Source organism: Oryzias melastigma, linkage group LG21, assembly GCF_002922805.2.
Source record: "Oryzias melastigma strain HK-1 linkage group LG21, ASM292280v2, whole genome shotgun sequence".
NCBI classification, from domain to species: domain Eukaryota; kingdom Metazoa; phylum Chordata; class Actinopteri; order Beloniformes; family Adrianichthyidae; genus Oryzias; species Oryzias melastigma.
In genome coordinates, this window is record NC_050532.1 from 23311047 (window position 1) to 23322786 (window position 11740).

At 35.8% G+C, this 11740-nt stretch overlaps 1 protein-coding gene across 1 annotated transcript; it reads left to right on the top strand.

Moving 5' to 3' along the window:
- The first annotated feature begins 372 nt into the window (after positions 1 to 372).
- agr1 (anterior gradient 1) lies at positions 373 to 4967 on the top strand. The gene is made up of 9 exons (XM_024286382.2): positions 373 to 490; positions 771 to 789; positions 882 to 1019; positions 1105 to 1168; positions 1403 to 1455; positions 1768 to 1844; positions 1939 to 2002; positions 2196 to 2279; positions 4847 to 4967. Exons 1-9 carry the CDS (start codon positions 449 to 451, stop codon positions 4894 to 4896), a joined length of 591 nt encoding a protein of 196 aa, XP_024142150.1. The 5' UTR covers positions 373 to 448; the 3' UTR covers positions 4897 to 4967.
- Positions 4968 to 11740: the final 6773 nt, after the last annotated feature.

Genomic DNA, 11740 nt, shown 5'->3' on the forward strand with positions numbered 1-11740 from the left:
ATATGCGACAAACCCAAGTAGCTACAAAATTACTTAAATGTACTAAAAAGAAAAAACACAAGTGAATACCTTTTTTTCATAGCTGGAAATAAATTCAGGCTTTAAGGGGTTAAAGTGAATTCTTTTGAAAGTGACAAAGATAATAATCGAACAAACTTAAAAAGATATCTCCTAACATTATGTGATCTTGAGAGATCTTAAGCAGATTTTAGGCAGTTAACCTGGTTTCACATTTTACTTGTTGCTCAACAAGTTTATTTTTTTCTTGTATTACAGGAATTTCTACCTCAAAAGGAGCATTGGAGCAAACAGGGGAAAAAAATCTGTACAGTTCTGAGGTGGGTGGCTTTGGAAGTTTTCTTTCTTTCTTCTGTCATCATTCACTGCATAGATTTGTGACAGACTCGTTTGACAAGTTCACCTCAAAGTCTCGTACAAAAAGGAGTGCATGAAGGAGAGCAGGTGCAGATTCCTGTTGATTCTTGACAAGGTAAGACGATCAGTGATTTTAGGAAATGATTTAATTGATTTTAAAGGAGTGAGGTTTTTATTAAAAGTTTGATCTTGCATGTGTGATATAGCTAAGAGGGGGAAAATGTTGCAATTTTATTTTATTTTGAGGATTTTCATTTGCTGAATTGGAAAAAATCAATTAAAAAAGCATTTTTAATTTAATGTAGTAAGTTTAAATTTTATTGTTTTATAGTTTTAAAAGTGTGCAGATTTTACTGATCTTACTTTCCTTTCTTCTCCTTGGTTGACCATGAAAGGGCCTGTCAGGCTTGTTTGGTGAGTCAGCATTCGCTGGAAAGTTTTTCTTTGTTGACTGTCATATTTTTTTTTTCATCTAAATTGCTTTTTTCTTCCATCTTCTAATGCAGATTCCAGCTGTTACCTCAGCTTTCTAAAAAGACGTGGAGCAATGCTTCGCTGGATCATCATTCTCATGTTCGTCGGCATCTGTGCCGGAGCCGCAGAGCCGAAAAAGAAAACTGTGAAGCCTAATCCCATATCAAAAGGTAGATGCTCCTCGCTTCTTCACACCAGGAACTAGAGTGACTGAAATATGAGAGAAGAACTGGATTTTTGTGGTTTCTTCTTCAGGATGGGGTGATGAAATTAACTGGGTTCAAAGTTATGGAGAGGGTCTTTCAAAAGCAGTCAAGAGGTGAGATTTTACTTCCTTAAAGCTTGTTTTTTTAATGTATTTTTTAATATATTTCTCTACGTAATGGACTGTGGCCTTCTTCTTAACCCAAAAAAAGCAAAGAATGTTTGCATTTATCATTAATCATTTACAATCTGGCAAGGCAATTTGTTTTCTCAATGATTTGGACGTGCACGGCTGCGTTCACGCTCACTATTGTGTTGAGAAATGTGCTTTATTGTTTCCCTCTCTCAGTCAGAAGCCTCTGATAGTCATTCATCACAAAGACGAGTGCCCATACAGCCAAGGTACGGCTCTCACTTTGCTTTTGCTGGGGAAAATAAAACACCGCATGCATGAACGCACACCACTCTTTTGAGTTTAGTTTCATTCAAACCCGCATTCAGGCGAGGAAGTTGCTGGGAAACGACACGGATCCAGGAAATGCATTCAAGAAAAGTTTCAGATTTGGGTTCAAACTTACTCAGAGTTTCATGTCCGAAGGGAGACGGCTCCAGGCTCTTTTGTCAGCATTCATGTGTCACTAAGCACTGTACATTTAGACTATTTTTTAGTGTTGGGATTTTGAAGATGGTGACTAAACAGAATTCTGTCAACAGCTCTGAAGAAAGCATTTGTTGCCAATGACACCATCCAGAAAATGGCTAAAGATGAATTCATCATGATCAACTTGGTGGTAAATAGACTTTTTTTCCATTTTGGTTTGGAATTATATTAAAAAAAAGCATTGCAAATATTGTTTAAATGACATTACAAATGTTGAATAATAGGAGGAAACGATGGACAAGAATCTGGCTCCTGATGGTTACTATGTTCCACGAATCCTCTTTGTTGGTAAATATACCCTTAAAGTGACCCCAATTAATTATCACATTTAATATTATGACAATTGAATCTACGTAATTATGTAATTCATTCCTCAATAGCTTCTTTTAATGCCACATAGACTGACACAAACTGGTTTAGCAAAGCTCAGACTGGTTCGGTCACCAGCGTTCTTCCAAACTGAACCGACGCCTTTGTGCAGATCCGTCGCTGACTGTGCGTGCAGACATCACCGGGAGGTACGGCAACCGCCACTACGCCTACGCGCCAGAAGACCTCGGAGTCTGTGAGTAACTGAAAGTCCCTTCCTGTGTGACAGGTTGCTCCACTCACCTGTCAGCTTCCTGTTGGTGGATTTAACTCCAAAAATGTTTAAAATTTTTTTTTTTTTTTTTTTTTAGTTTGGAGAAGCAGGAACAATATTTAGGCCGATTTCCCCATTGAAGGTTCAGTTGGGTTGAAAGAGTTTAAAGATGTTTGAAAAAGGCTCATCTTTGAGCTTCAAGCTTCATCCTGAAACTAAAAAAGTTGCTAATTATCTACAGAAGTGTCCCAATACGCTTTTCTCCTTCAGAATCTACCGGAATTTCGCTGATCGTGTTAATGGTTGAAAAGTCACAGTATGTTAAAAATTTTGTGCTTAAGCGTCATCGACGATGCCTCAGGTGTTAAAGGGTTAAGAAGTGAACAACTTGACCTCTAAAGCTCTTGTTTAAAGGCCTCAGAACTAATTTGAACTGATCTGGGCTTAATAAATCAATAATCCATGCATAAAAGTAGAGATTGATCTAACGCGGAATGCTCAAGTATGCTAGCTTCCCATAGAGCGGCTAATGCTAACACTTGGTTGACCTAAACTAGACATGCTGTTCCAGAGCCACATACGTCTCTTTTATCCCTCCATAGTGGCTCACTTTCTAAAGGAATATAAAATAACACTTTTTTTCCTTTAAAGTAAGAGTTACTAAATTAGCCTTTAATGAATTTAGATTAGTTAACATTATAAATGTGTGGTTGAAGAGCACCTAGAAGATAAACTGTCAAGATTTTTACATCCCTGCTGCACTGAAGAGGCCTTCATCGATCTATGCTTCAGATTTGAACAGAACTTCTTAAATTTTTAATCAAACTTTAGTAAAAAAAAAAAAAAAAAAAAAAAGTCTGACCTTTTATGGGTTTAAAGGTCACACTATCTTATGCTGCCACACTAGGATGATCTTGTTCTGCACAGGGTGTCTTTTATTTTGAAAGGAAATCTTACAAGGTCCTGTCAGAGGTCAAAACCAATTTTACATTTTGAGAAATAAATATTTTCCCTTTATATTTCTGTTTTATTCATGCCAAAAAAAAGTAAGTTATTACATTAAAAAAAATGTAATGAATGCAAAGTGGTATTACTTTTTCTTAAAGGATAAAATAAGACTTTGCAGCTCCTTTGAGGTTTTGATCAGTAGCAAACAACCCCAAATGGGTCTTTTATTGTTAAAGGTTGCCGACCCCTGATCTAAACATACATTGCTGACTAAATGAACATCTTTATAAACTCACAGGCATGAGATTCCAAACTTTTTTAAAGGAAATATTTTTTAAAGTAACCATTTGTGGTCTAAAACACAGTTTTTTGCTCATACTTTCTTCTTCTTCTGGAATAAGGTGTAATGCTAGAGCGCGATCGCCACCTAGTGGCCAAACTGAACGCCCCCCGCCCAGGAGAGGCAGAACCATGTTTACAATATTAATTATCTAAACGTGTTTTTTGGAGCTTCTTCATTTGAGAATCCATGTTATTAACAATCTCTCTTAATTTCACTAATACATTTTTACAATATGAACTGTATCAGATTAACATGAATATCTTCCAAACATACATGATTATTGATGTGTTTCTAAACAAATGAATCTAAATGTGTAAACCATGTAAACTCAAAATTTAACTGAATAAAATGGATCAAAATAATCGAAAAAATTGGAATCGGATGAATGTAGGCTCTGGTGAATGGAATCAATTCTGGAAATTATTAGCGATACTCAGCCCCACTTAATAAGTCAACTGTAGACAGTTTTGATAAGAGTAACTGTGTCACGCACTTGGAAATGTGTTTTTATTTATTACATCTTAGCTACAAAACAAGGCATTTAAAACAGAAACTTCCAATAAAATTAAACCAAAGCAGCAATTAAATATGAACCACCTTAATCATAAATTTCCTCAGATTAATTCTTTGTGTTTTGGGGCTAATATTAATCCACATCTTACTCCAAATCCAGATGATAGTCAAATGAATAGTTTCATTCTAGCTATAGAAAATGGAGGAACAGACACTGAAACAAATCTGGTTCACTTTGTCCAGAAATCCATGAAAATGACCCAAAAAATTAAATTGTTTTTCACTAAACTAGTTCATACAAACGTTTATTTATGGGTCACATGTAGGGATTTAACAATTCAAACTCATCAACAAGGTCGTTGTTGCAGAAAATTAAAAAAACAGTTTGTCACAGTCTGTGTCTATATTTAGAAATGCAGAGCTGATGACATTTCTCCATGCAGGCTCGCTGTGAGTGTGTGTGCACGCTGCTGACTGTGTCCTCTTCAGATGAGCTCAAAAGTTTCACATAAGTCAAACCCTCAAGGTTTTTTCAATGTTGCGATCGAGTCGCTTTTCTCCTTCAGAATCTGCTGGAATTATCGTAGTAACGGTTGAAAAGTTACAGTGTGTTAAAGATTTTGTGTTTAAGCGTCACCGATGACGCCTCGGGTGATAAAAGGTTAAATGAAGAAACTTTACTTTTCCAGAATAACACGTTGTGTCAGCTTTGGTTAAAACTCAACTCTGCTCCGTTTCTCCACAGTGCTCAGCAACATGAAAAAAGCGAAGGTGCTGCTACACAACGAACTCTGAGGACGATCTGCTTCAGCGGATTCCAGCTTCCATTAAAACCACATTCATTAAAACACTTTTGTTTACATTAATCAGTGGTTTGTGTTCATTAATCCACTTAATCTTCTACACTTCTTTTACTGTCAAGTCACATTTCTTTTGCTTTCTTTGTCATGTTTCTTTTGTTTTGAGAAACTTTGAATCGTGCTGTGAAATGGCAGCAGAGCGTTACCTAAGAGAAAGAAGCTTTTCCAGATCTGATCTGTGCGGTTTTAAAACAAGAAAGCAGAACTCAAGTAAGGCGTTTCTCCAAATAATAGGAGGGGTGGACTGAATCCTCTGGAAGTGTCGTGTTTCCAACACTTGGTGGCAGTACAGTGAAGCTGACAAAAGAAGACGGCAGTGGAACATTTTCCATAGACATGTAACCCATTTCACACTAAAATACTGAAATTAAGATTTCAGTTAAAACGCTGTGAGAAAACTTTATGAGATGTTAAGGAGCAAATTCTGTTGAAAAAACGTCTTTAGCAGGAATATTTTTATTATTAAAATTGAAAACACATGATTAGATTTAAATGGTCCCTTTACTTCCCTTTTTCTTTTCTTTTTAAAGAAAAATATGTTAGGAGATAAATGTGCAGACACTGAAGTTTTGAAAGTTTTTATTGGAGTGAACAGACTACCAAAGCTGCACTGAGGTAATGAGATGTCTTCAGAAGCCTCTTCATCTCACATCACTGTGAAATCCTCATTATTTTCCTTCGCAGTTCACAAAAAGATGTTCAATTATTCACCTTATTGCTCTATCAAGGCAGACATGAAGAACACTAGAAGATTTTTGGAATATTTCAAATGTGAGTTTCAAATTTTCTTCATAAGATGGAACCCCCCGATTTACGATATTCCCTTTGGGTTATAATGTTTGTGCTCTTTAACAGAGCTCCTGCTTCCAAAATCCACACCTTTAAAGGAAAAACACGAGAATCATTTTTGTTGAAAAATGCAATCATCATTATTTTTACTTTACCTTTAGTTTTAGACTTTAAAAGCAAAGATACAACCACTTTATTACCAATTAAAGGCAACAAATGAAGGAAATTGTGCTTTTTTTTGTATGTTGTCACATTAAGAGAAAACTGTGATTTTTTTCCTCTGGTTTTCTCAAGTATACTAATTTCGGATTTTAAATGTTAATAATTTTTGTGCAAACTACAACACATCTAAAAAAATAAATGAAAAAAAAGGCTGAAAATTACCAAAAGTTTGTGAAAAATTTCAAGTTTTGATCTGATGCATGTGTTGGTTACATTTAAAGGATTTAAAAATGTTTTTTTTTTTCTTTTTTTAACCTCTTTTCTCTTTCTTAGTCTACCAACAACATGGTTACTCTAACCACAGTCCTCTATATTTTTATTTATAATTTATAATTTATCTTGTTTTTTACCATTTACTATGCATGTATTGTTTAAAATAAAGGACTAACTAACCGACAAAATAGATAAATAAATAACTAACATCATTCTACATTCTTGCCGTCAGCCTTCCTCCACCCGTTTCAACCTGCTTGCACTCAGCTCTTCCCAGACACTCTCTAGTCTGTTGACTCGAAGGACTCGAAGGACTTGAAGCCTTCCACCTTCTTCACCTCTGCTCTCTGTAACCTCACTGTTCCTCTCAATAAACACACTAACCTTCATTCCTCTGGTTTCCTGATCTTCCCCCGAAACTTTAAGGTAAATATATTGGTTCTCTTCCTCAGCACAAAACCATACGGATGTCCACAAATCTTCACCTCTGACCTCAGCTAGGATCCATTTCTCGTTCCCATAACTTCATTTTGTGATTGGCAAATCCCCTCAGTAGGAGTGTGTTTGTCAAAAGTCAGACGATACAATATAAACCTGATAATTGTCCTGGGATATGATTCGTATTGTGATCCCAAGACTGAACCAGAACAAATAACATTTCTCGAACTAAACCCAAAAACTGAGCTGTGAACCAAATCATGGGGAGAGTGGATCGTTGCCTTCCTGATACACATGACCAAAACATTTTTTAAGTTTGAGTGCCCAACATCACTTTTTAACAGATACCCTGCAGCCAATCAGAATAAAGTAATAGTATAATGTTGAGTCATTGGTTTTCTGGAGAACTTTATAACTAATAGCTTTGACTATTTGAGTGTTTTTATAATATGGATGTGTTACATGGACATTTTCTCTAAACTGAAGTTACTCCATAAATGTGTTAATTTTTTTTAAGTTTGTGACGAGTCTGGATTATTATTTTAGGATGATGATCAGATGAGCAGATCCGAGTGTGGAGACGTGAACTTTAATCTGCCTTCATGCCTGTAAGTTCCACTTCACTCCATCATTCATGCAAACTTTCATTTCCATTACTATACATATGAACACAGCAATTTGTAAAAACTGCAGTTGAATCGTCACTTTATCACAAGAGTTTGCACCACAAAAAGAAAATCAGGACTCCAGTCCTCCAGCAGGATAATCACAAACACACACAGACACACAGCTAAGATCAGGGATCTTCATTCTGACTTTGCCAGTGACAAGGGCACAGAGATATTAGTCCTTGTTTGCACAATTTAGCTATTCAAATACCCTCGTATACGAGAAAACAGCTCCTAAATGAGAAAATGACTGGCTGATTTGCCATAAACCTGCTCTTTTATTCTTGCCACACACCGGCGGTGCACACACAGACCCATTACACACACTTACACACACACAGACGCACACAGGACCAGAACGCTATTATAATGCAATCTGTGGAAACGGTGCCAATTTTGCCACCTAAGTCAGAAAGGTCAAACCGCAAATGTCAGCTTTTTTTCCCCCTTTTATTTTAATTATTCTGTCAGGTTCAAAGAGTCTTCATCAGAACGGAGCCGTCCTGACAAAGGAAGGCCTGAGCTCACAGATAAGCTCAATCTGCGTCTCCTCTTGACACTTCCTCCTCTATACTTAGCCTATCTGCTCTCCTCTCACACACACAGGATTACCACTGAGTAAATTACAATGTAGCACGGTGCCAAAGAGATGCTTTAGCAATTATCGACCCACTGAGGATGTGGAGTCAATTCATTTACACTGTGCCCCGTCTTTATGTTCACTTAGACTTGAATCAAAGCTGGTACCTACTTATTGATCGTCTTGGCAACAGGAAACGGCAGCCGTGGCGATCACAGAGATCGGTCAGAAGGTTTCGCTGAAGGAGGCGCATCTGGCACTGTCTTGGTTCAAGAAGTCCGCTTCATTTTAGTTCAAGTCCTAAACCTTACGTTGGGTCTGCTGTCAAACGGCAACAATTTGGACCAAAGCTTGTAAACAAAACCACATGACTAAAGATCTCTTCAGTCATTGGCCAGGACGAGAGAAAGAATAATGGAAGGGTCGAGTCTTTGAGTCTCGTTTTCCAAAGGACTTGGAATCCACTTTTCTTTTCTCTTTATTTTGGCAGATTGGTTGTTTGATAAATATAGATGCTAAAAATAAAAATAGATTGAAAACCCTAAAAGAAAGAGATCAATATTTTAATTGAACATCTCAATAAACGTAACATATTTGTTCTTAGATTTAAGTTAGAACTGACAAGCAAAGCTTTCAGCATAAAACAAGACATTCTTTAACAGCATACTTTGACCATTAGTCAATAGCGGTTGTGTCTTTGGTTTGGCTTCTGGAACTGGTGTGGAATCAGACCAGAGATGAGGTGAAGCAGGTGTTTGTTGTTGACATGGGCATGTCTGGCCCGGGTGGAGATGCTCTCCATCACTGAGAAACCAAATGAACGCGGCACTAAGCTTTGCAGTAGATGTTGGGAAAATTCACTTATTTAAACTTTAAACTTCGTTGACCAATTTCGAACGGCTTGTGTCATGTGAAAAAAAAATCAAAATTATATTAGTAGAAAACCATAAAATATGAGAAAAAAAACATATATAACATATATATGAGAAGATGTAAAAATTCTATGAAGATAAAGTTGTAAAATTATGAAAAAAAATCCTGCAAAATCATAACAGTAAAGTCACACAATTTTTCACAGGAATAAAGTAAGATAGAACAATTATATATATAAACTTCAATATTTTATTAATATGAAGTCAAAATTCTATGTTATGAAGTTGGAAAATTATCAGAAAAAGTAAAAAAAAAATAGGAGAACAAAATTGCAAAAATCATTAGAAGAAAGGGTAAACATTTTACAAGAATAAAGGTTAACAATTATTTAAAAAAAATAATTAATTTTATGTAAAAAATATGAGAAAAAACATCTAAAATTGTACAAGAATAAACAGGGAAAAGGTCAAAATTGTATGAGAGTAAATTTAAACTCGTTTAAAGTTGTAAAAATATGAGAAAATTTTAAAATTGTACAAGATTAAAGTCTCAAAACTATGAGAAAGTGAACATTTTATGCAAACAAAGTTGGACAATTATGAGAAAAAACAAATCAAAGTTACAACAGTATTTTTAAAAATAAAAACGTACTTTCAGCTTTTAAAAACCCCATTCAAGAATCTAATCTGCTTTATTGTTGTTTGTAAAACTTTATTTTCATGAAATTACAACTTCATTTTAAAAAAAGTCCTAAATTTTTTTTACAACTGTTCAATCATTACAATTTAAAATGGTATTTTTTGCTAAATTTTATGACTTAACTTGAACGTATTTTTGCCCTAAAACGGTTTGGTTTTCGTCAATGATTCAGTTGTTTTGTGCCGAGTTCACCTCACTGCCGTCTGCACTGATTTTTCTGTGTAAAAGCTGATTTTTAAGCACCTGAGGTTAAATTTGACTGCAGCAGTTCCAGCGTTTCCTTTTTTCTCGCTGATGTGATCAGAGTCAGATATTCATGATGCCGTTTCATCAGCGATATGTCAAGCCTGATGTTTCTACAGTCTGTGGTCCCACTGCTGCTAATTATGCACTTTTACTTTGGCAGAATCCATCTGTGCTCTGACTGTGTTATATGAAGCTCATCCTTTGGATCTTCCCATTTCATCAAGCATTCTACTTTCTCTTTTCTGCAGTGTGATGGCTTTAAGCCACGTTTTCTTTCTAATCGTGTTTCTGTGCAGAATACACTAATAATACAATCGGAGATGCTCACAAGTCACTTTTTATAAGGTTGGAAATCTTAAATCTTCCAGCAGTAAAAATAAATCGTCATAAAAAATCATTATAGGAGATACAAAAGAAGATAAACGTGACTTAAGTCCAAATCTCCTCATCTGGTTACAGTTGGAACCCTGTAGATCAGTCAGAACTTTACTGCAGTCTGGTGTCATGTGATGTGACGCCCCTGCAGTGCATCAAGGGATTTCTTTTTTAAGAGACTTGGCGTTTGAATTGTGTTAGTTGGTGATATCACTGAATAAAACACACACACAGACTCACACACACACAGACACAAGGTCACAGAAGTACTCTAACCAGTGAATAACAGGAGGCTGGAGCCAGCTGAGGTGGAGACTGTTCTTGCCATGTGATTCGCCACATACATCAACTCTGTTGAGCAGAAAATTGAAATGGAAATGTGGGCCTTGGAGGAGTGTGGCTTCCATTTACCCCTGGACCAGAGCTAATGATTTGTCATTTCTCTCAGGGGCACAACTGGCTGCCCCCTCCCTCACAGTCTGACTGCACCAGAGGCCCCAGCAGAGGCGGACTTACCATTAGGCAGTGTGGGCGATTGCCTGAAAACTAATCTTAGTGATCTTTGACGAGATTGAGCAGCATTAAAAGCAGACTGTAACAACTCAAATATTTGTGCTAATGACTGAGAGCAACAGTAAATTACAGTGTCATCTGCGTAAAGATGGTTTGATGAATTTGGAAGGTTTCGACACGGGTTGTTAATATAAATGGAGAACAGAATGGGAACCGGACCCTGTGGTACACCTTTCTTGATCTCACGGATGGAGCCAGATATGTGTACAGACTGGGATCTGTTAGATAGTTGACAAACCAGGCCACGATTGGAAATACGTTGTCCAGCATTTTTACTTGGAGAGTGTGATCATTAGTCTCAAAAGCTTTGGAGAGGTCGATAAAGAGAGCAACGTAGTATTTTTTAGAGGGAAGTACCTGGACAATGCTGTTTGATTTAAAAAAAAACGCTTCAAGTTGTTCAGCTTTTCAAACATTTTTGCTACGATACATAACTTGGAGATTGGCCTGTTGTTATTTACTTCCTTTTGCAGCAATGGAACGTTCCGTTAACAGCAAGCTAGCAAGACCAGAGAGACTTTTGGAAGAGAGAAAAAATAAAAAGCGGTAAGAGGAAGTTTTGTACATTGAAAAAAGATCAAAACATTGTTGCAGCACTTCAGGAAGATGAAATACAAGAAGAAAAACAGACTTATGAGAAATCAGTCAAAATGTTGTGAAAATTAAGTTGTAAATCCATGAACAAAAGTGGAAATTTTTCAAAATAAAGTCATATAATCTTGAAAAACGAGTCAAAATTTTACAAAGTTGTAAAAAAAAAGTCAAAATTTTCCAAGAATATGGTTCCAAAACATGAAAAAAGTTAAACAAGAAATTCAGAATAAATTCAAAAAATCTCTATTGAAAAGTCAAAATTTTCCAATGTTGCAAATATATGAAAAATTGACATTTTTCAAAATAAATTCAAATTTGTACAAAGTTTGTACAACTTGAGAAAAAAGTCAAAAAATGTTATGAGAGTAAATATATATATATATGTATATATAAGGGGAACATAACATTTTGATTAAATAGTCAATTTTTTACTAGAACAAAGTTGTAAAATGTTGACAAAAAAATTGTAATCTTATAAGGAAAATACTTTTTTTCCCAAAATAAAATGT

What these genes read in the sequence shown, in the direction of transcription:
- agr1 (XM_024286382.2), top strand. Translation starts at nt 449, where the DNA reads ATGAAGGAGAGCAGGTGCAGATTCCTGTTGATTCTTGACAAG. An exon ending in TCCACGAATCCTCTTTGTTG is followed by an intron (nt 2,003 to 2,195) that starts GTAAATATACCC and finishes GCCTTTGTGCAG; the next exon opens with ATCCGTCGCTGACTGTGCGT. An exon ending in GCCAGAAGACCTCGGAGTCT is followed by an intron (nt 2,280 to 4,846) that starts GTGAGTAACTGA and finishes GTTTCTCCACAG; the next exon opens with TGCTCAGCAACATGAAAAAA.